The 26,023-nt window shown below is 44.8% G+C and overlaps 1 protein-coding gene across 1 annotated transcript in view; it reads right to left on the bottom strand.

The window, feature by feature from the left end:
- Nucleotides 1-26,023, bottom strand: part of LOC144758378 (uncharacterized) — a 687,536-nt gene that overhangs the window by 516,124 nt on the left and 145,389 nt on the right. Inside the window, 1 exon segment of the mRNA XM_078646424.1 lies at nt 20,394-20,464. Within this exon segment, the coding sequence (XP_078502550.1) occupies nt 20,394-20,464 (71 nt within the window).

The following is a 26,023-nucleotide window of genomic DNA, read 5'->3' as shown; positions in this document are numbered from 1 at the left end:
GTCACGGGCACGGGAAGCCCGCCGCCTGGAAGATAGCCTCTCCAAGGATAATAAGAAACTGGAGAAACAGGATCAGGAACATTCCTCACTCGCATGTGGGCTTCAGGTAGCAAACCTCTGGGGTTAACTTCGCTCCCTGCACACCAATAAAGCTGAGCGGTCCCTGCTCGCCCTAAAACAATGATACTTTGGGGGGGGACACAGTGGCAGGCTGCCGGCGAAGCGCTTGCGAGCTCATGCAGCGAAGGCCCACATAGCGAATATACAATTGCCGGATGGAGAGAGGGTCACCATGGAGCGGGCTAAATGCGAGGCCTTTAGGACCTATTACACGGCCCTTTATGCGGTGGATGCACCCTCCAAAGCCCATATTGACGATGTTCTGAACCAATGCCACTGGACCCCAATACACCCGCACTACATCAAACAACTGGACAGCATGAGGAACTGACGGCGGCGTTGAAAGACCTCCCTCTCGGGAAGATGCCAGGCCCATACGACTTACTGCTGGCCTTTTGCCATATGTTCATAGCGTAACTTCAGCCATATCTCCTGCGATTATACAATTTCATCTCGGACTTGGAAGGGCCAACGCCCTCCATAGGTATGGCAGGAATAGCTCTCATCCCCAAACCAGGAAAAGATCCCACATTGTGTGTATCCTATCGCCCCATAGCTGTGCTGAACATAGACCTCAAAATCTACACCAAAATACTTGCTGAACGCCTAGATCCCCACATGCCTGGCCTTGTGGACCCGGACCAAGTTGGCTTCATTCGCAATAGACAAGGGGCAGACAACGTGCGTAGAATTGCGCACCTGGTGGGGAAAGCACACCATTGGAACCTACCAGCCTACCTTCTGTCGCTTGATGCGAAGAAGGCGTTAGATCGGGTGAACTTGCGTTTTGTGGTAAATAAATAAATAATACCTCTATTTTTGACTAGATATACATTAACAGATAGCTCAATAAATAAGAGTCAAGATTCGAGGTAGCTGGAGTTTGCAGGTTTAATACAGCATAAAGGACAGGAACAGGACAACCTGCACGGGAATAGGATGGCAGCGCTGCACACTTTAATAACAGTGCACAAGCATATATATACTTAAACAAAATACATGATGTTCAATACAATAGGCGTAACAGTAGGCAGGGCCTGTAGCAGTCGCGAAAGATAAGGCAGAAAGTAGGTGTAACAAGAGGCGTGAACAGGGCGTATACATAGACATGTGGTGTAAACGTAACAGAATATGTCATAAATGGGGCGGAAACATGGAGGGGGCTACCTAAGGAGCCGGGACCTCTAACCTAGTGGTGCGCGCAAGCTGGCAATGACGTGTTACTAGGGAGAAGCTGGGGGCTATGACTTCTGCGCTAGAAGAAGAGACTGAAGTCTGGAGAGTCAGAGCGACATGTACCTAAACACTATCTAGTATCTGGTGTTTAGAGAACATGTTGATAGAATCCAAAAGTTATCAGGGTAAAGGCTAACAGACTCTAAGACTGGTGCATGCATTATTCTACATGTAGTGCGTGTTGAGGAATATTAAATGACCATTAATACAGTATTTCTCTTACATGGAGACGTAAAGGCTAGACCATGACGGAAACTATTGATGCGATTCAGTAGCTTAGGAATGCAGAGAAGGAGGGCTGGACTGATAACTAGAATCACAACATACTCTTGGCAGACTGGCAGGCAGAGCCAGGCCGAGCCGGGCACTGTGAGGCAGGAAGTAAGTGAAGGGTCAGGGATACAGGTGGGGGCTGTATCGCTCCTCAGCGAGGGTTCAGGAGACAGGAGCTGAATCTGAGTCCGGGCCCTTTTGAGGCCTAGAAACGGGGACTTTACAATGAAATAACGTGCACACTGTGAAACGTGGCACCATAGCTTTACATAGGCCTAATACTCGTAGTCTTTCACGAGAACTGGAAACTGGCATACTAGAGTTGGACACAACTGTAATTGCGTCTTTAATCGATCATGGGTAATACATATGCATATTAATCATGCACATACAACATAGGATGGGGAACACGTAGGGACACAGAACATGGCAAAATTTACTTTTCCACATTCCCTCCTTGTCACTACGTTTCCATCAGGAAACATCAATATTCATGATACCATCTATCATTTCATACAGTATCATTTGCTCGTCTCGAATTGTCTTGGAACGGGACTTAGGACGGGACTTGGGACTAGGAATACAAGATGTAGCACAAATGCCGCAAATCGCAGGGCCACATTGTATACAGAGGCAGCAACTGAATATGATCGCTACTGCAATACCTAGAAAGGACAATACTTTCCATCCCCAGGCAGAAATTATACTCCAAAACCAACCGGACCATGTCCAGGTGCCTGGATTCTGGTGTAACTGATGGGCAATTTTATGAAGTCTGGTTATAGCTGAATAAACAGACGGCGCGTTATTAGGAATGAAAATGCAGCAACTAGATCCGATGACTCTACATGCTCCTCCTCTATCGGCCAGTATGACGTCAAGAACGAGACGATTTTGGAGCACGACAAATCTCATAGCAGATTGCTCTTCGGTTAAGTTACCTAGAGCAGAGGTAGTCTCATTCACTACTGCTTCAAGGGTTCTGGTCAATCTACGTATTAACTTACTATTCTGGATAGGTCCTATAAAGAAGAAGAAACCTTTATTGAAATCTGTATACTGTTCTAGAGCAGTTTCAGTTTGATCGACAATTGGGGACTCGATCTCCCTTCTATGTCTAATGTGTACTAAATGTGTGTTTCTATGATAATCGGATGGGGCTAGGAAAACTGGTGGCAGTAGGAAGGCAATGTAACAGGTTCCATCCCAATCGAGGGGCAGACGAACATATGCGGTCTGACCACAAACAAAATATGAATGACGGGAAGCTTTGAAAATGGATTTCCCACTGTCACTATACTCGACAATAGTAGTACAATCACTATGTCCTACATGTACGGAACCATTATTTCTGACACATAATTCGCCTTTGACTGGTAGTACTGAAATAGCAGGTAAGTCTGGAGTAGGATCAGACTGAACATTCAGGACCATGAAATTCGAAGAATAATTACCCAAATTATAAACTTCATTTTCTAGATCTAACCCTGTTCTGTGGGGAAGACCTTGCTTGTCTGGAAAACATGTACTGTTCAGAAAGGACATATCAGTTGAAGATGACGTTAACATGGACCAGGCTCCACATGAACCATTATGTGAAAACGGATAAGGAAACAGTGGCAGAACTCCCTTCGGTGTCTGGAAAGGGGGGAGTCGACCACACACCCAACAATTAGTGGCATTGCTGGTCTGGTGTGAATAATGTAACATACGGATAAATGTATTGTTGCGCATAGCAAGACGATAGGACAATTCGTGAGGAGGCAGATCACTAAACGTGTGCTCTACTGTAGCATTAGAAAACATATTTACATGAGAAATTGGAAAACATAAATGAAATGCATAACTTGTGCAGGTAATCATCAAACTCAAAAACAATATAAAACTTAGAAAAACGATACATCGGATTGAGTTTTAACTAACTCTCTCACTATGGGGGTCTATCTCATACATGTCAGATACCTGTCTAACCGTTTCACCCAGGGGGACTTAGACAATTAAACTGGCTGACTTATTTTACTAGACCGAAGCTTCTGTTTATACTCCTGCTGCGGAGTTTTCTCTAACAGGGGAGGATTTGAGGCAAAGTCATTAGCGGGACAGTCCTTGATAATAGGGCAATGTTCAGATTTGGAAGTGTCTATAGAAGTGTCATTGAGCTGTTTAGGGCTTAGTCCGTGAAATTTCTTGACATGAGACAGATGCACCCAGCCTTTTCTGCCTTCCAACTTCACGGCTGTGCGGGTGGTCAAAAGGACTAACTTCGGCTCCTTCCAGCGAGGCTCCAGCGGACTTGAACGATCAAAATTCCGGATTAAAACCAGGGTGCCGGGAAGGACCTCGTGTGGCTTGACTTCAGTATTGTCGGGAAATGCAGCGGCAACCTGTGAACGACAAGAGTGTAGGGCAGACATCAAGGAAGCTAGGTAATCTGTCAGCATATTACTGGAAACATCTGTAATACTTCGGGGTCTGGGTGTACCCCACATGTTCGGGGGGCGGCCGAATACGACCTCATATGGGGACAGACCTGATCTGGAGTGTGCGACCATGCGCATATAAAATAGAGCGACTGGCAGAGCTACTAGCCAGTCTACACCTTTCTCTTTACAGACTTTGGCAATATGGATTTTCAATGTCTGATTATGTCTCTCTACGAGACCGGCTGCTTCTGGATGGCGTACACAATGGAACTTCCACTGGTACCCTAACAAAAGGGAAACGTGCTTCATAAGTTCAGATGAGAATGGCTGGCCGTTGTCTGAATACACGACCCTTGGGAGTCCATAGCGGGGGAAAAATTCACGAACCAACTGCTTGGCAGTGGTCGCGGCTGTGTAATCTGGGACTGGATATGCTTCTGTCCACCTGGACAAAGCGCATACAACTACAAGGACATACTTGAAACCTCGACATCGCTCCATCTGAATATAATCCATCTGGAGGACTTCAAAAGGGTGGTCAGGGGGCTGGAATCCACCTTGTTCCACCGGGACACTTTTACCTGGATTGAACTGGCAACATATCATACAGGTACGGACTTTCTGCTTGGCTGCAGCTCGCAAGTGCCTGTTGAACCAAAGGTTCTGGATACTGTCTATCATGGCTTTTTCTCCTAAGTGTGCTGGACTATGTGCGGTATTGATAATGACTTGAACCATAGAGTCGGGGAGAAACCATGTGGCTTTTCCCTTCGTCAACCATCCCTGATCTGTCTGGACCCCTCCTTGTTCGGACCATTTCTTGATTTCTTCAGGAGTAGCATGTAACTGTATGTCTATGACATCTTGTGTAGGGTCCTTAACTGTCATACAAGTAGTCTGTTCTAGAGTGGATGTCGGTGTCTTGTTAACTGGTATGTCTGGTGTCTGAGCTGTAAGCTTGGCTGTTCGATCTGCTAGATCATTACCTTGAGAAATAATGTCTGTAACTTTCGTATGTGCTTTGCACTTCATGATAGCGATAGCTGTCGGTAAATGTATTGCATCTAACAGAGCTTGAATAAGGAAACCATGCTGAACCTTGGTTCCATGAGAAGTCATGAAACCTCTCTCTTGCCAGAGCACTCCAAAGTCGTGTACGACTCCGAATGCGTAGCGTGAATCTGTATATATATTTACTTTTAGGTTCTTGGCACGTATGCAGGCTTGGGTCAGAGCAACTAGCTCTGCTGCTTGAGCAGACAGGGTGTCAATACGGTGTGTCTCTATAACTTCAGTGTCAGTAGTCACTGCATACGCGGCTACTAGTTCTCCTGTACTTGTTCTCATACATGAACCATCCACATAAAGTGTCAGGTCGGGATCTGGTAAGGCAATGTCTGTCAGATCTTGTCTTGGCTTAGTCATAGTGTTAATGACTTCCACACAATCATGTGCGGTAGAATTTGAAGTAACTGACGGTAACAGTGTAGCAGGATTTAGAACGTTGCAGCGTCTGATTTCTATGTGTGGCTGGAACAGTGTCAGTTCATAACCTGTCAAACGTGCAATTGTCAAGTGCTGAGTCTGTGTTCGGTTTAAAAGAACTTCCACGGAGTGTGGAACTTGTACTGTCAAGGAGTGTCCTAATACTATGGAATCACTTTGTCTAATAGCTAGTGCTGTGGCTGCAACTGACTTGAGGCACGCAGGCAGCGCCTGGGCTACTGGATCTAGTGTGCTCGAAAAATAAGCACAAGGCTTGTATTGTCCGGCTTGATCTTGTGTGAGAACAGATAATGCAGTACCATTACGTTCTGTGACAAAAAGTGTAAAAGGCTTACTGTAGTTCGGTGTAGCTAGGACAGGTGCTTGGCATAAAGCTTTCTTCAACTCATTAAAACTAAGTGTATGTTCAGATGTCCAAGGGAGAACAGTCGATACGGCTGCCTCCTGTGTCGTTAACTGTATCAGTGGTTTGGCTAGAAATGCATACTGAGGAATCCATTGTCTGCAATAAGAAGTGAGGCCAATAAAAGCTCGTACCTCCTTCTGTGTCTTGGGCTGTGGAAGACTCGCTATTAACTGGATACGATCGGGTGTCAACTGCCTACCCCACTTGGACAGTAAGTGGCCTAAGTAGATCACTTGCTGGACACAGAATTGAAGCTTCGAAGGGGACACCTTGTGCCCCATCTCGGCTAAGAAATACAGGACTGTCAGTGATGCTCGCTCGCAAGCACGTTCAGAACGGGCTGTGATCAGTAGATCATCGACATATTGGAGTAGGGCAGTGTCAGTTGGCATGTGAATATTGTCTAGTTGTCTCTTAAGTGCTTGACTGTAAATACTAGGACTTTCTGTGAAACCTTGAGGAGCTCGTGTAAATTTATAGCTCCTTCCATTTAAACAAAAACCGAAAAGGTACTGGCTGTCTGGATGAATTGGAACACTGAAAAATGCGTTCTTGAGGTCTATTACTGTGAAAAATATTGCCTCAGAATCAATAGCTGTCAACAGAGATGAGATATCTGGAACAACTGGATACTGGGGAATGATACATTTATTAAGTTCTCGAAGGTCAATCACTAATCGATATACTGGAGGTGCATTTGGATCAGTACGTTTCATGACTGGAATGATAGGAGAATTACATACATTGGAGTCAGTTTCTACAACCACTCCTTGAGCCATGAGCTCGTCAATAATTTTGGATAAGGCTGCTACAGCCTCAGGTGGCAATCTGTACTGTCTAATTCGTGGTAGGACTATACCTTGTTTGAGAGTCACACGATGGGGTGTGATTTGCATAAAACCAACATCAGTTGGACCTTGTGCCCATAGATGCTGCGGAACATTAGACAATCTCGGATCAAAATCTCGTAAAACATAGTGACCCTTGAAGTCACGCAAAAACAAACGTATTCCCTCTGGGGAGCAGCAAATAACTGCACCTAATTCTTTCAGTGTCTTAATACCTAACAAATTTTCTGGACATGACTTCGTAAGCAATAGATCAGTAGTTCGGGACAATGGACCAACTTCTAGAGTAACTGGCTTTGATATCTCGTTTACAATAGGCTTTCCTGAAAATCCAAGGGAAACATTTCTAGAGCCTGAGAGCGGAGCCCCTGGAACCTCGTCATGACTGATAGTAGTCCTACTTGCCCCTGTATCAATCAGAAACTTTCTGTCTTTCCCTAATACTTGACTATGTACATAGGGACCTTCTTGGTCTACAGGAATCTCGATGAGAGGCAAGCCTACCTCCCTCTCTAGGCTGTTTCATGAATACGCTTGATACTCTGGATACTCTGTCTGGGCATACTGGTACATCTGCTGTGTAACATGCTGTGTTGCAGCAATAGGCTGCGGTGCTGGAACTGTCTGTTGTGCATTCTGTGGTGGCTGAGAAGTCTGAGAAACTTGTTCTTGTCTAGGCGGACGTGGTCTTTCTTTAGTTTTACCAGTGGCTATATTGTGTTTCAGAACTGCACACTCGTTTATAAAATGACCTGGCTGTTTACAATAATTGCATGTCCCTTTAACGGGAACTGCAGGATGACTGGCTTGATTCGGACCCCTCTTCTGACTGTCTTGAGGAACAGATTGTGCAACTAGTACTTTCATTTTCGTGTCTTTCATAAGTCTTCTCTCGTGTTCTTGCTCTTCTCTGATTCTATTCTGGTGATACTGGAGCATCTGTAACATCTGGGACGGAGTACTAGCTTGCCATGTACTTTCGACTTTCAAAACTCGATTCTTAACTTGTGGGCTTGAATTCTCGACTAATTTAGTAACAAAAAGATGAGGGTATGACTCACTACTCGTCTTCAAACCACTGTTTATGATAAAACATTTCTCAAATCTGGAATAAAAATCACTAGTATCTTCATCTTGTTTCTGTTTACAGGCTGAGATTGCATCCCAGTCTTCCTTTTTAGTGGCTAATAATCTAGGCAAAACTTGTATTAACAGTTCAGGTAATTCTTTACATTTATCTCCAAGACCGGTACCTGGTACTCGTATCTTATCTTCAGCTTCTAGAGCTGTCCAATCAATCTTTTTCTCTCCCACCTCCCAATCTTTTTCCTTGAGTTTTTCATATATGCCCGCAGGCAACAGGACTTTTAGCATTTTAATAATATCTGGATACGTGTATTCTCCCATACGGAGCATGTCTTTTAATTCTCGGTGGAACCCTGCTGGATCTTTGTCGTGACAGGGAATTAACTTCTTCATTTCTAAGAGTTCCATCTTGGTAACTGGGGTGTAAACAAATACTCGTTGCATTTCACCACCCGCTGTCCTAACTGGGTGTACTTCTCGTAATGGATGCTGTCTGTCTATGTAAAACAGTTTACTTTCCGGAGGTGAGACGTGAACAAAATGCGGGTTCAGAAACGTTCTATATTTGTGGCGCTGTTCTAGAATGACACTAATTAAATCGGTACCTAAACCTTTCCATCTATACTGGAGTAACTCGTTCAGGACATCATGTAACGGACCTGGATCAGAATGTTGACCCTCATATAATGTTATGAGGTGCTGGATCATATACATACCCGCCAGTCGCTGCTCGGCTGGGGGCAGTTTCAGAAACATTTGTGCCACTATTTCATCTGGAAAAGTGGTAGAATCAGTAATCCATCGGACTGCTGATCGGGCTAGTTCTTGTTCATGCATGGTACTTAACTCATTATAACCGATTCGTGATTTCAGAATGTGATCGGTAGCTTGAAATACTTGTTCTAGAGAACCTTGTTCTGGTGCTGGAAGATGAAAGACTTTCTTGTGTTCTTGGCGTAAATGTCGGTCTGGAAATCTAGATTTACCTACATACGCTATTCTGGCGGGATTCTCGTCGTCTACCTCTTCAGTAGAAGAGTCATTTTCTTTCTCGCTTCCTAGAGCTTCTTTGCGTTGTTCGTGTAACCTTATTATTTCTTTACGTATTTTTTTGTACATACTCTCTATACTATTGAGTGTCTTGTGCTTACCCTCGGCTATATTATCACTCCACCTTGTCAGAATTTTCATTTTGTTCGGATCTTTAGTCGGGGAATCTTGTTCCCTAATTAAACAATTGATCAGAAACTTTAATAACATGAACTGGATCTCAGATTTCCTGAGAGACATGACTTCACCAATACTTTCTGGATCTTGTCCTGTACGAATGAAACGATACATTCTGTCTAGATCTTCTTTCATATTCGGTAAGGTGACCAAATACTCGGACACCTGTCTTATACGTATGGAATATATGACCATACTATCCTCGCCTGGGACTGGATCATAACAGCATTCAGTAAGAGCTCGCCTGATTTCTGCAATGGACTGATATTTAGGCGTACGCTGTAACGCACGTTCATGTAACTCGACTACCCCTAGACGTCTATTTGGCGGCGGGGTACCAGGAGGACCTCCTCCCGCGGCCCCTAAACTGGAATCGTCGACTGATACTCTTCGTGCTGGCAGAGTGACTGATGTAGCGGGAATTTGTACTACGGGCTGGACCGGGGGTACCGTAACAGATACTGCAACAGGTGCCCCGGTGACTGGGGGACCATGAATTACATTATTTACAGGAGCTGGTGGAACAGGATTTGCATATTCCGGGACTGTGTCGTCCAAATAGGACGAGAGAAAAATATCAGCTGCGGTCGGTTTGTGACGTAGCTTGGTCGGAACTAATGGCGGCGGAAAATTACTGGATGCCTCCGGGGTTGCTTTTGGCAAGCCCTCGGCAAGAAGAGGATACATACCCTTAATGAGGGCATTTCTCTGTCTGTCTGACTGTTCGGTTTTAACTCGTTCACCTATTTCGATTAGTTCCCTTTCTTGGGCTTTTTCTAAGGATTCTCGACTTAATTCTGACTTTCTGATTTCTTTTTCGGTTCTTTTATGAGATTCTTTGCGCCATAACTCGATGGCATCTTTCTGTGACTGTCTGGCTTTCTTTTTCCATAATGCTTCTTCTACTCGCATGATGCACTCGGCATCCCATGTACCCGATACGGGCCATCTATACTTTTCTTCTAACTGTTTGGTGTACTCCACCCATAAATCTAGATACAATATGGCACTTATGCCATGCTTTTGATACATAAAATGACCTGGACTGTCCCTAGGCGGGACAGGAACTGCCTCTTCTAACAGACCTTTTCTAGTTTTTAACTGACGTAACTTGGAAAATAGAGGCATGACTGGGCTGGAGTCTAGACACAATACAATACACAATGAACACGATGATTACTGAAAGAACAATTCATTCATACCACGACATTGAAATACATGAATGACATTTAAGATAACAGTTCGGACAAAATACTACCTGAAATACTGAAAACAGAATACATGAATTTCTCGAGAACAGACCAGACTAGAACAGAAACTAGATGCACTGCTAAAACAGTACGAAACTTACCGGTCTCATAAAGAGACACGTCAGGACCCGCATCCACCTAAGTGGACACTTCGTGTTGGATCTGTGTACCCAAACCCACGGACCAGAGACAATGCAATTGACCCTGTCTAGATACTACCCCAGCAACGGTACTCACCGGGCAGCAAGAACGGAAGGCCTCGGACTGGACTGGACTGCTACGGCGACGGATGGACGAACTTCGGACTTCAGTTACGGGTGGGCCTCCGGATACCTCGGACCTTGGACTCTCGGCTTGGGCTCTGGTCGGGACTCGCCGCGTTCCTCCACCGCCTCGTCTGAATGCTGGACCGCAACCTCCGTCTCCTCCGTGGGCCTGAGGGATACTTGAAGCAGAAATATCTGCACGTGCACGGTATGGTTCCGTCACGGCTGCAGAGGATCAGGGGGCTTGCGTGGCTTCACCGGCGCGTGGGGAAAGGGCAAGTACCTGTTCGGGCGCCATTATGTGGTAAATAAATAAATAATACCTCTATTTTTGACTAGATATACATTAACAGATAGCTCAATAAATAAGAGTCAAGATTCGAGGTAGCTGGAGTTTGCAGGTTTAATACAGCATAAAGGACAGGAACAGGACAACCTGCACGGGAATAGGATGGCAGCGCTGCACACTTTAATAACAGTGCACAAGCATATATATACTTAAACAAAATACATGATGTTCAATACAATAGGCGTAACAGTAGGCAGGGCCTGTAGCAGTCGCGAAAGATAAGGCAGAAAGTAGGTGTAACAAGAGGCGTGAACAGGGCGTATACATAGACATGTGGTGTAAACGTAACAGAATATGTCATAAATGGGGCGGAAACATGGAGGGGGCTACCTAAGGAGCCGGGACCTCTAACCTAGTGGTGCGCGCAAGCTGGCAATGACGTGTTACTAGGGAGAAGCTGGGGGCTATGACTTCTGCGCTAGAAGAAGAGACTGAAGTCTGGAGAGTCAGAGCGACATGTACCTAAACACTATCTAGTATCTGGTGTTTAGAGAACATGTTGATAGAATCCAAAAGTTATCAGGGTAAAGGCTAACAGACTCTAAGACTGGTGCATGCATTATTCTACATGTAGTGCGTGTTGAGGAATATTAAATGACCATTAATACAGTATTTCTCTTACATGGAGACGTAAAGGCTAGACCATGACGGAAACTATTGATGCGATTCAGTAGCTTAGGAATGCAGAGAAGGAGGGCTGGACTGATAACTAGAATCACAACATACTCTTGGCAGACTGGCAGGCAGAGCCAGGCCGAGCCGGGCACTGTGAGGCAGGAAGTAAGTGAAGGGTCAGGGATACAGGTGGGGGCTGTATCGCTCCTCAGCGAGGGTTCAGGAGACAGGAGCTGAATCTGAGTCCGGGCCCTTTTGAGGCCTAGAAACGGGGACTTTACAATGAAATAACGTGCACACTGTGAAACGTGGCACCATAGCTTTACATAGGCCTAATACTCGTAGTCTTTCACGAGAACTGGAAACTGGTATACTAGAGTTGGACACAACTGTAATTGCGTCTTTAATCGATCATGGGGAATACATATGCATATTAATCATGCACATACAACATAGGATGGGGAACACGTAGGGACACAGAACATGGCAAAATTTACTTTTCCACAGTTTCCTTCGCACTTTGTTGCACAAGATCGGACTGGGCCAAAACATGATTTCTATGATCATGGCCCCTTATCTCTCCCTGCAAGCTAGGGTTTGGGTCAATGGGCAGCTTACAGAACCCTTTCCCATACATAGGGGTACGAAGCAGGGTTGCCCCCTGTCCCCCTGCTATTTGCCCTGGCGATAAGCCTTTAGCAGAGATGATCAGACAGAGGTTGGAGGTCAACAGAACAAGGTAGCACTCTTTGTGGATGACCTTATCCTCACACTGTCGCATCTACATATATCTCTCCCGGCGCTTCACACTCTGCTATAGTCCTTTGAGCTGGCCAAGGGCCTTAAAATTAACCATGATAAATCTTGGGCATTAAACCTCACGATCCCTGAAGAGGAGATACCAGTCTTGAAGATGCCCGCCCCTTACCAATGGGCCATGGATCATATCCGATACTTAGGGCTTCAACTGAGCCCCTCTCTGGACACATGGACTCAAGTCAATTGTCGTGAATGCAAGAGAACGGTCTTGGAGGACCTACAGGGATGGAAACCACTAGCTATCTCCTGGCTGGGAAGGCTTAACGCCGTCAAAATGCTGATACTCCCTAAAATCTTGTATCTATTCCAATGTCTCCCCACCCCTATCCCGCAACACCAGATACAGGGCCTCCAATGAGATATAACTAGCTTCATTTGGGGTGGGCGTAGACCACGATTCTCCCACAAGATCCTCATGATGCCGCGAGACAGAGGGGTTAGCGTGCCCCAATCTTCTGGAATACTAATGGGCCTCTCACCTCCGCTTTGTCTCAGAATGGACAACCACTGAAAGTGAAAAGGTGTGGTTTCATATGGACAGGATGGTAGCTGGGCGTACCATTTGGGATCTAACGTGGCTCCACCATATGGCGTACTCTCGCAGCGCCTACTGAAACAGTCCTAGATACATGGGACAAGGTAGCCGTGCATAAAGGAATAACGACCTTCCCCTCCCCATACACCCCCATTACAAGTAACCCACTGTTCCCTCCAGCCCTCCACTCACAAGCATTCGCCCAATGGTTACAGGGGGATTGCAGAGTGATCGGAGAGCTGTATGAAGGGGGCACGCTTAAGACGTTTGTCCAGTGCAGGGAAGAATTTCGTCTTCCACTGGAAGTGGGAATACAATATACACAGTTGCGGCATTGGGTGTCTTCACCAGAGATGCAACAGGCCGATGTCATGCCATTCACGCCCTTTGAGCGGCTAGTCCATTCTTTCGACGACTCGAAAGGCCTTATAACTCAAACATACCAGATCCTACAGCACCCTCCGTTGCTAACTACACACCCATTTCAACGCCAATAGCAGCGGACATCAACTACGGAAATCACACCTACACAGCTACACAGTGGAATCACCTATGGCGGGACATTCCTAGGGTCTACCGTAGCATCTCACAGAGGGAAAATGCATACAAAATTATGACACAATGGTATTACACGTCCGCTCGACTGAACAAAATGTTCCCTACCACGTCCCCCTTGTGCTGTAGGTGTTTGAATGCATCTGGAGACTTCATTCACATTTGGTGGCATTGTCCGCTCCTGACCCTGCTCTGGAAGGAAGTCCTTAATCATATTAAGGAGGTACTGAGCTTCCCTCTGCCGGAGTCCGCAACCACGATCCTTTTGGGCCTTAAACCTGATAACCTAAAAGCGCTCACCCGCAGTGATTGGATTATAGCACTTCACAAGCTCAGGGCAGCTAAACAACTTAGAGCATTATATTGGAAAAAAGCAGAGACTCCCCCAATTGTCGCTTGGTTTATGCGCTTATGGTATGTAATAACCATGGAACTTTTTACAGCGCGACTGCAATCAAGTGACACCCGCTTCACAGCCGTTTGGCGACCCTTAATTAAATACCACTGTAAATAGAACATGCGCGCTACCTGCCCTCCAAACTTAGAATGCTGCGACTCTTTGAAGATGCTATACTCCCACCAGATCCCAACAGGCTCCTCATATAATTAGAACAATCATGCACACCACTCCTTTCAACAAACATCAAGGGCTCCACTCGCAACACCAGACACCACCACGCACCACTTCCCGTCCATCCATCCAACCGCCCTAGTTGCTATGTACCTCGCCTTTCTACTATCTCCTCTTTCTTTTTTGACCCTTTTCTGTCCATCTACCGCTATCCACTTTTATATGGGCCTCTTCCCCGTGTTCACAATGTTATTTCTTTTAAACAGGTTCTGAGACTTCCCACAACACGCTAATATTGCTATATATACACACTGTGTCACGCGGCCGGCCCAACAAGGCTGACATGCTGTGTTCCAACTAGTTTACCAATGCCTTTTTATATTCTGGAAGGCACTTGAATGAAATGCGGCCGGCCCTGCATGGGTTGTGGGCTTAACGCTGTGTACGTATGGACCTAGGTTCTATTCTTCATCTAGAAAATAAAACCGATTTCAAACAAAAAATAAAACAAAGCTTCTATCTGACAGTGATCAGTTATGTCAGGGGATGTACCAGGTAATGGTGATCCCCAGGAGTCCAGTATCTTACATGAAAAAGAGGGCGGATAAGCCGCTCTTACGTGTTGCCCTCAAGCTGGGTCTAAGGACGGGGTAATGACTGGTTCCGTCTTCCTTTCCTAATGCGGGCTTTCGGTGGTGTTCGGCAATGTTCCCATTGGTGGTATGCGAAAATGTTCTGTGGAGCACTTGTTTAATGCAAAAATTGATGACCAGAGTATTGATAACAGTACATTTCCTAGAAATCAGAAGAGGAGTCAAACATTTCATTTGTGTTCTAATACAACATAACAACATATTATTAACAGTTTTAAAATCCCATTCGTCAGAATATGTACTTGAGGTGATAATATAATTTAAAGAAAGAAAAGGGCAGTCACCAAACCTATCCAGAAGGGTAAGAACAGTATTCTAGTTATTATCCAGAGTTGTAGCCATGGTGAAACTAGCTATGTCTTTTTTAGGAAAATTTAAAAATCATGAAGTTGTCTTTTGCGTGAAACTGGAGCTGGCAATGACTCAGGTTCACTTGGATCTAGAGAAAACGTATCAAAATCGATGAAGTAGCCAGAAGCAGTTCGATCTAACTTTGGTAGCTCAGAAGGTTCTGTTGAACTGGCAGATATCTCCTGTAGAGGCGTATTAATGTAGATGTCAGTTGTAGGTCAAATTGATATCTGTGTTTCATTTGTATTTTGTTGTTGTTCAATTTCAAGTAGAACTAGTTCCATTTCATTGTTGGAAACTCCATTTGCAGACTCTTTCAATGTTATAAGTCTTTCTGTATAAACTTCCTGCGATCCATGTTCGGTATTACTCTATCCCCCACTCCTGGAATTTGAGCATACGGAATATTGTTTGCATCTAACTTGTAGGAGTACAGTAGTGGAAAACCTTTCCGCAAGGCTTTGGTGTTTTTGAGTGAAGCAATAACAGCTGCCATTATCTGTTTGTCTATTCTCGTGCTAGAACGAGTGATTGCAGCTAAGTCAGCAGTTCGTACTGCCCCTTTGCGGCTTCATCAGCCAATGAATTCCCTTCAAAGTGAGTGCCATCATGTTGATAACTCAGCTTGTGTATCTTGTGAGCTCTCAGCAAGTCTGTTCTCAACTCTGCCACTTGTCCCCAGAGCATTTAATGCTTTATTGTGCAACCTTTTGAGTCTGTAAACCAATTCTGTACCCAATAGTGAAGATATTCATTGTAAGACTGGACACAGTAAAACGGTACTACTAGGATGTAACTTGCCATCCCGCATACATCATTTTACAATCACACAAGCTGCACTGTATTGTCCTTTACTATCTATGGCAGGCTGGGCAGATCTATCAACGTAAATAATGTATTCATACTGATCTAGAGCCATTATTTCATTTGGGAGAGGATATTCTTGTTTGTATTGCAGAAATACTTGTGTTTTTAATATAGACTCAAATTTGTATTCTACATTTGTTGCAGTGAGAGAATTAGCCCATTGTTTCCATTGCGGATGTAAAACTTTGGCGTTTGGAATGCTTGCCTTTGAAACAGCCTCTAAGGCCGATACCGGAGTTACACCAATGATTCGTTTCCTTTGACCCAGTGCTCTTTCTCTCACTACAGCAGTCTGTATTGATGTCAGAATGTTCTCTGTAGAAGCAACATGCATTTCAGCGTTTGTGTACAAGTGCAATGGATACAGTTTCACCTTCATTGAAGTAAGTGTACCCTGATTGACTGGCGATTACATGGATCACCAAATTTGTGGTACGTACACGTATGTGTAGGTGTTTTGAAGCTATCACGTTAGCCTGTAAGGAACAAAGGATATCCGTGTGTTTCTGTATCCAATGTCTACTTGAAAAATCAGGTCTGATTAAATTGTGGAAAATGTTTACTTTTTAAGCATAATCCTAAATGTACGTTCTGCCATAATTTAGGAACCCCAATATGGATTGTAAGTTCTTTAGAGTTTTTGGTGGTTGGAGTAGCGTGCCCTTTTCTGAGAAGTTAGCTGCTAGGCTTTTCACTTAACAACTCGTATCCCAAAAATAGGACATTGAGGTGGGCTATTTTATGATTTTATAAATTTGAATTTGTAGCCCTCAAAGGCGAACGCCAAAATTATGTTGCTCACCCTGGTCAAATGGCGAGAAAGCAAAAGACACACAAATGATGGACGGAATGCAGAACAAATCAAAACATTCACCCCCAGTCAAGAGATCTAGGTTAAATCCATTGATATTTTGCTCACCAAGCCATCCCAGTTTAGACCCAGCTCTATGCAAATCAGTCTTGACCCTGTGCCTCATGGGTACAGTACAGCCCGAACTAACAGGCCAGGTCGTCCCTGGCCTGGAAACAAACACCCTAGGACCGGGTTCAGGGTTTCACTCCTCATCAGCCAGGCTAGCTTGAATCCAGTGGCATAGTGAGCACGGGATCCACGTCTGGGCATACCCGGCACACTTAGGGCGAGGAAGCAAAAGACACACAAATGATGGATGGAATGCAGATCAAATCAAAACATTCACCCCTAGTCAAGAGATCTGGGTTAAATCTATAATTTTTTGCTCACCATGCCAACCAAGTTTAGACCCAGCCATATGCAAATCATTATTGACCCCGTGCCACATGGGTACAGTCCAGCCCGAACTGCCAGGGCAGGTCCTCCCTGCTCTAAGTCTGGGCAAGTCTAGCTTTAAGACCTGCTACTTTCTTCTTTTGAGGTTTTGATTTTGGTTTATCTTCTTTATTGATATTATAATCCGAAGTACGATGTGTGTCTCTAGATCTTGTCCATTCTTCTTGTCTGTGTTCTGACCGTTCTTCTCTCTGAGTTTTTTGTTGAACCCTGAAAGGATTGAGAGGCACGTGTATCAGTATCCTGATACCTGTCGTTTTTTTAATGCTATCACGATTTCTAAGGTTGTACCTCCTTTCGGAGGGCTCCTGTTGAGAAGACCCACTGCTTGATTGTGATCTATTCTCTCTATTCTTTTGTTTTTTTATTAGCCCATTTCTTCTTGGAGGAATCAGGTGCTTGCTTAGTGTTGTCCTTTTCAGGACCACCAGGGCCGGACTGGGAACCAAAACCGGCCATGGCAAACTGCTCAGCCGGACCCCAGTAGAGGGGAGGCGGGATGCGGCCGAGCTGTTTGCTAGGTCCAGTTTCAGCTGATTTTGTTACAGGCGGACGATATTGCCCGCCCCCAGTAACAAAAACAGTCCCCAGGGGCTCAAAATCGCCCCCCCTACCATGGCGGCCCCCAGGGGAAATGCCCGGCGCCTGCTACGGCGAGTCCCGCTCTAAGGACCACCCATGAGTTGAGGTTTTGTTGCTCTAGCTACCAAACTATCTTGACCTAATTCGGCATAGGTATTTTCGATAATTTAAAGTAATTCATGTGCCTGTTGTAAAGGAGTGAAATCCCTCAGGTGTTGGCATAATTCGACACTGCTGTTGCCTTCCCTTTTATGCTTGTCAATGTAATAATTGATACCTGGGCACATTTTCCTAACAATTTCATCCCTAAGTTCAGAGAATGTTCTGTTCCATACTCATTCTGTATTTGTCTTAATACATCTGGTATTACTTCTATTGAAGGGATACCATGAGTTCTGGTATATATGGCAGCGAAAACTGTACCCCAAGAGGTACAATCCTCTATCTGGGGAGCAATTCCCATTGGCAAGCAGATTGTTAGCACTCTGTGTTTTTCTTGGGGGCTTCTGTGTGGTAACACTGCCTCTAACTGTGTGATTTTCTAAGCTATCCAGAATGGCATTTGCTCATGTCTAGTGGGCATTTTACCTATAACTGCGTGTAGAGTTTGTGGAGTTATTTTAGATGCAGACCCCGGAATTTATCCTGCTTGTGTAGCCCTTGTTGGCTGAAGTGTGAGTGTTCTCATCACGAATTGTGTCAGGTTTCTATAAAGGTTTATTATTTCTTTGTGGAGCAGATGTAAGTCAGCTACCGGCATTGTGTCAATGTCGGGATGCGATGTGTAAGGTACCAGGGCCAGCCAGGCCACTCCGTCTTTGCCGAGCGGACCAGGTCTTATTTTATCTCTTGTGTGTGGGAAGGCGCCTTTAAATTCGTTTATGTGCTTCTGGTAGGTGAGCGGAACTTCAATGTCCTTTTATGGACAGTATTCCTCTGGTGTTTCATCTTTAGTCAAAGATTGAAATGTATTTGTGATGTGCATCTGCTCGTGGGAATTTAACCCATTAATAGAATACCTCTGTTCTATATGATTCGTGTACCTCAATCATGAATGTTACTACTGTCCCACCTCCATCTGTGACTTCATAGTCTGCTAGTTTTAAAGTTAGGGCAGTTCTGACATTTTCTGAAATGTTTATTTTGCCTTCTTGTTCTCCTTCCTCCACTGCATTCACACAGCGAACAACCTTTACAACGCAACTTTTACAACGTACTACCATTACAACGAAACTTTTACAACGCACCATCCATTACAACGCATGCATTTACAACGCAACCATTACAACGCATGACACTACAACTCACACCACTACAACGCATGTCATTACAACGCATGTCATTACAACGCATACCATTACAACGCATAGCATTACAACACATAGTACCCTTACACTATCCAACACTTACCCTATTGTTGCACCCCCTGGAGTTAGGATAGTAATTTTTACCCCTACACTATCCAACACTTACCCTACTGTTGCACCCCCTGGAGTTAGAATAGTAATTTTTACCCCTACACTATCCAATACTTACCCTACTGTTGCACCCCCTAGAGTTAGAATAGTAATGTTTACCCCTACACTATCCAATACTTACCTTACATGCAATGTAATGTTATGCGTTGTAATAGTATGCGTTGTAAAGGTAGTATGCGATGTAATGGAATGCGTTGTGAAGGTAGTTTTTAAAAATTCGTTGTACATGCATGCGTTGTAATGGAATGCGTTGTAATGGATGTTGCGTTGTAAAAAATGTGTTGTAAAGGTAGGCGTTGTAAAAGTATGCGTTGTAACGTCATACATCCATTTACACATTGTGCTGGCGCAGTGTTGATAAGGTTTGCACAATAGGAACTATTTTCAAGCTGAAATAAACCTACAGTCAATACATTGGATATGCCTACTCAACTGTGGCAGATTTTCCCTTCCCACTTTAGACGGCTCAGGGTAAATGTGAGTGGGGGCCTCTGAGAAAGCACGACTGAACTACTCAGATTCGAAAGTTGAATAAGTACCAAACCAACATTGGCGGCAACATGTTGTGTAGTTCCTATGAACCTATATAGGATCTGCTCGTTTAGACACCGTAGACTGCGGGATTGGTTTCCAGGCTGATTTCAGACACCCCCCCACTGGGTACATTTGGCTATATACCAGCTAGCTAACAGTGCTAATGTAAAACTCCTCTTACCAAGGAGAGAATAGTTCTTGACAACTATCGAACATGACAACCCTGTCCCATCAGGGATCGTGGAAACAGTGCAGTACTTTTTGCTCAGTCACTTGTGCTTACTTTGTCTCGGAAAAATACACAGAATAAATGATGGGGACATTTTTCAATAAGCATTTATTGAACCAGCGTCATTCTGGTGTAAAATTAACATAGGTGGGCTAAAACAATCACACGACAGAAACAGATATAAATGTTTATAAGCACCAATAGGGTAGATGGATTATATAGAGAAGAGAGATCAATGACTTTTGACATATTGTGCATCCTCCCCTACCCCAAAGTACTCACTGCAGAGAGACACACTCACCTACCTCCAGTTCTTCTTCAGGCATTGGCAGTGGCACACTATGACAGTTATCCCTCCCAGTTCTGGTCTTCTTCACTATTGGCAAGCAAGAGGATAACATTGCAATATGCTCAATTTGCCACGCTAGCGTTTGTTGTGGTAAGCCTGGTTCACACTGTGGTACTGGAGGCTAAACAACCCATAAGAAAAAGCATCAAACAATCCAGTGGGAGGAACACCTTAAAAAGATTGCTGGTGGTGGTAGTGTTGGTGAGAGAGGAATCAGCTTCGATCACAGTGGAGATGATGAAGAAGTAGTGTATGACAGCTTTACAGCACCAAGCTGCCCAGCCCCCGGCAGTGTGCCAGCATCAGCTACCTCCAAATGGTAAAAAACTCCGATGCAGACGCCAATGCATACAGTGATGATTCCCCAATACGCACATTGAGTCTCCCACCTCCTGGTTCAACTTCTGTACAGAAGTCTCCTGTGTGAGTAGCACCATAAATGAAAACAATAATCCAGGCTATTATTAAGGGCCTGTTCAGCCAAGAGGGACCCTATAAACGCAACCACCCAATGGCATGTTTGTACAAAAGGAAGCTGGCTAAAATGTTGGCGCTGCAGCTCCTCTCTCTCTTACTTTTGTGGAAGGAGTTTGATTTTTAGACATTGCAACTGTCATCTGCCTGAAATGGAAGGTTCCCAGCTGCATCTTTTTTGCAAGAGTTGCTGTTCCAGGGCTCCATCATGTCATGCTGCAATTTGCAGCAGAGTGCTGTTCACACTATCCACTTGACGAGAGAGATGGGGAGCACTTGTCAAGCATCTGATTACATGTGTATTACTGCACACGTGATCACTTTTGTGGGGGTCAGGCAACAGTTGTCTGCAGGTTTCAGCACTGAAGAATGTTTTAAGGGCATTTGGCGGCATGCAACAGTAGCTAGGTTCGCCATGGAAAAATCCCTTACCACTGCAAACATCTTGGAGGACTTTAACCGCAAGGTGTTTGAATGGCTGTGACCCAGTGGTCTCAGAATTGGATTTGTTGGCATGGAAAATGGGAGTAATATAGTCAAAGCCATGGCTGATGGTGAATATTTCAGGGTCTGTGTTTGGCGCACTGCATCCACCTGATTGTTCAGGGTTTAAAAAAAAATGATGTAGTCAGCAACATACTGGTGGTAACCTGCAGAAGAATCTGCACTCATTTCAGTGATTCTTTTAAAGCCCAGAAACATTTGAGGGTAATTCAGTGTGCTAATTGAGTACCAGTTAACGCCCTCATACATGAGGTGCTAACACTTGGGAACTCGACTGACTACTTGTTGCAACGTATGTTTGAGCAGCACACACCGATCAATGACTGTGTCCTTCAAAGAGGTGGGGATGCAACTGGGAAAAGCATAACCATACAGGTGGACAAATCAGGGTTAGTCAAATGCCTGACGCAAATGCTAATTCCATTTGAGGTTTTCACATGGGAAGTCGGCAAGGAGGATGGTATGGTGGGGCAAACTATTCTGTTGTTGCATCCCCTACAAGACCAGTTAAAAAATATGTTGCAAAGGCTCGCCTGTGTGAACCAAGAAGCCTATTGGTTGGTTGATAGCTTAATCCATCGCTTGCCTGTTGATCCAAGAGAGATTGTGTCCTCCAAAATGTACATCTGTGCCACAATACTTAATCCAAGATACACAAAACTTTAGCCCACTTTGTCACTTTTTTTAGAAGTGAATGTGTTAATCTACAAGAGGTGAATTGTTCAGCAATCGAGGTACCTGGAAGAAGAATGGCTGAACATTAGGGTCCTGGTCAGAAGTTCTGGGATGCAGCCTTCAATCTTTAAGTCCAGCAAGCGCAGTGCTGTTGTCGCACATCAGCCAACACCAGGAACAACAACACAGGCAACAGCATTACCAACAACAGAAGATTTGGACCCAAGCTTTGCAATGGCTTGGTTTAAGTAGCAGGGCTTAAATCAGTCGAGTTCAGAGGCAAAGGCAACAGAGGTGGTGCAAGTAGCAGAACCAACGACCATGCAGAGGATGGTCCAAGACTATCTGGATGACTCAAAAGAAGTCTAAGTGGACTGAAACAAATTGGTCTATGGGACGATGCACCAATGGCTAGAGATCAGCAGGCTGGCCATAACGTTTATATCTTGTCTGGTAGCCTGTGTATCTGTGAAGCATGTGGTCAGTGCAGCTGGAACAGTTGTCACAATCTGAAGGACCAGTCTCTCTCCTCAAAACATAGAGCAATTGAACATGATTAAAATGAGCCAACATTTCATCCCACCCAATTACACTGCTCCTAAAACACCATAGGAGGAAGAAGATGAGGGTGATTGGTCAGACTCAAGTACGTTAGGTGACCAACTTCCGGGTGACCGCCCCTGAGGGCGAACTCTACTTCCTTGCCTGAGTGGGCCACCCTAGAAATGTTTTATTATACTCAAACTACTTTGCCCCAAAAACCCAGAAGAGTATTATATATATTGTGTCTGAATTATGCAGCCCACTATTTACTCATATGTATGGCCGGATTGAGTTGGACCAGAGAGAAAGGAAGAAGCCTCCCTGTTCCCTTCAAGGAAATTGGAGACAATGCCTGCCTCCATCCCATGCCTATCCTTCTTTTTTCAATTCCTAGCAGGACTGCCCCATTAAAGATAATTTCATTTACAAGACTGCCAATGTGTTGCTTCCATGGAAAAAGAGGAGATACAATACAATGATTGGGCACCACTGTGCTTGGATTGGAACAGGTAACTGTGCACCAAAGAGTGACATATATTATTGAGTGAGTGTGAGTGATGAGTCATGATTGATGATTAAATAGAGATCTATGTATTAAACTGCATAATTCTTTATATAAACCACATAAACTCCAGGAGATACTCAAATAAAAATGGAATGAATATACCCTATTTTGACTTAAACACTCCAGATGTTTAGTAAGTTCAGGCATGTCTTGAGCCAGCCTAAGCACGTTGTGCTGGGGCAGTGGCTGTACAGCAGCTTGACCCGTTCTTATCACAACATCCATAGGGAGACAAAAAGTGGCTCCTAAAGGGTTATGATCTTTAAAAACCTGAAACCAGTATGTCACACTTTACCCCATACTGTGACAGACCACGGGTTACAAATGTATTATCAATTCTAGGAGCACACCCTCCCACATGAAGAGTAGGAATTCAAGGCTCAAGGTCGTAACTAAACTCATGGGTAATGTGGAAAAGTAAATTTTGCCATGTTCTGTGTCCCTACGTGTTCCCCATCTTATGTTATGTGTGCATGATTAATATGCATATGTATTCCCCATGTTTGATTAAAGACGCAATTACAGTTGTGTCCATCTCTAGTATGCCAGTTTCCAGTTCTCGTGAAAGCTACGAGTATCAGGCCTATGTAAAGTTACGTTGCCACGTTTCTCAGTGTGCACGTTATTTAATTGTAAAATCCCCGTTTCTAGGCCTCAAAAAGGGCCCGGACACCAGATTCAGCTCCTGTCTCCTGAACCCTCACTGAGGAGCGATACAGCCCCCACCTGTATCCTCGACCCTTCACTTACTTCCTGCCTCGCAGTGCCCGGCTCGGCCTGGCTGTGCCTACGAGTCTGCCAAGAGTATGTTATGATTCTAGTTATCAGTCCAGCCCTCCTTCTCTGCATTCCTAAGCTACTGAATCGCATCAATAGTTTCCGTCATTGTCTAGCCTTTACGTCTCCATGTAGGAGAAATACTGAATTAATGGTCATTTAATATTCCTCAACACGCACTACATGTAGAATAATGCATGCTCCAGTCTTAGAGTCTGTTAGCCTCTCCCCTCCTGACTCTTAGTTTATATCAACATGTCCTCTAAACATTAGATACTAGATAGGGTTTAGGTACATGTCGCCCTGACTCTCCAGACTTCAGTCTCTACTCCTAGCACAGAGTTCATAGCCCCCAGCTTCTCCTAGTAACACGTCATTGTCAGTTTGCGCGCACCACTAGGTCAGAGGTCCCGGCTCCTTAGGTAGCCCCCTCCAGGTTTCCGCCCCATTTATGACATATTCTGTTACGTTTACATCACATGTCTGTGTATACGCCTCCTGTTACACCCACTTTCACCCTTATCTTTCGCGACTGCTATTGACCACACCCACTGCTCCGCCTACTGTATTCACTGTAATGCAACCGTTTTAGTATATATGCTTGTGCATTGTTATTAAAAGTTATCCTTTTCCTTTTCCTTGATCCTGCCCCCGGCAGCGCTGCCATCCTGTTCCCGTGCAGGTTGTCCTGTTCCTGTCCTTATGCTGTATTAAACCTGCAAACTCCTACTACCTCGAATCTTGACTCTTATTTATTGAGCTATCTGTTATTGCTATGTCCAGTCAAACCTAGATCCGGTATTATTTATTTATATACCACATAATGGCGCCCGAACAGGGACTTGCCCTTTCCCCACGCGCCGGTGAAGCCACGCCGGCCCCCTGACCCTCTGCAGCCGTGACGGAACCATACCGTGCACGTGCAGATATTTCTGCTTCAAGTATCCCTCAGGCCCACGGAGGAGACGGAGGTGGCGGTCCAGCATCCAGACGAGGCGGTGGAGGAACGCGGCGAGTCCCGACCAGAGCCCAAGCCGAGAGTCCAAGGTCCGAGGTATCCGGAGGCCCACCCGTAACTGAAGTCCAAAGTTCGTCCGTCCGGCGTCGAAGCAGTCCAGTCCAGTCCGAGGCCTTCCGTTCTTGCTGCCCGGTGAGTACCGTTGCTGGGGTAGTATCTAGACAGGGTCAATCTAATTGTCTCTGGTCCGTGGGTTTTGGTGGTACACAGACCCAAAACGAAGTGTCCACTTCGGTGGATGCGGGTCCTGACGTGTCTCTTTATGAGACCGGTAAGTTTCGTACTGTTTTAGCAGTGCATCTAGTTTCTGTTCTAGTCAGTTCTGTTCTCGAGAAGATTCGTGTATTCTGTTTTCAGTATTCCAGGTAGTATTCTGTTCGAACTGTTATTTTAAATGTTCTTCATGTATTTTTAATGTCGTGGTACGAAAGTGGTGTAATTATCGTGTTCATTGTGTATTGTATTGTGTCTAGATTACAGTTCAGTCATGCCCCTATTTTCGAAACTACGTCAGTTAAAAACCAGAAAAGGTCTGTTAGAAGCAGCAGTTCCTGTCCCGCCTAGGGACAGTCCAGGTCATTTTATGTATCAGAAGCATGGCATAAGTGCCATATTATATCTAGATTTATGGGTAGAGTACACCAAAGAGTTAGAAGAAAAGTATAGATGGCCTGTATCAGGCACATGGGATGCCGAGTGCATCATGCGAGTGGAAGAAGCATTATGGAAAAAGAAAGCCAGACAGTCACAGAAAGATGCCATCGAGTTATGGCGCAAAGAATCTCATAAAAGAACCGAAAAAGAAATCAGAAAGTCAGAATTAAGTAGAGAATCCTTAGAACGAGCCCAAGAAAGGGAACTAATCGAGATAGGTGAACGAGTCAAAGCCGAACAGTCAGACAGACAGAGGAATGCCCTCATTAAGGGTATGTACCCCCTTCTTGCCGAGGGCTTGCCAAAAGCAACCCCGGAGGCATCCAGTAATTTTCCGCCACCCTTAGTTCCGACCAAGCTACGTCACAAACCGACC

Source organism: Lissotriton helveticus, chromosome 1_1 (assembly GCF_964261635.1).
Source record: "Lissotriton helveticus chromosome 1_1, aLisHel1.1, whole genome shotgun sequence".
Taxonomy (NCBI): Eukaryota; Metazoa; Chordata; class Amphibia; order Caudata; family Salamandridae; genus Lissotriton; species Lissotriton helveticus.
This window is presented reverse-complemented; position numbering and strand designations above follow the sequence as displayed.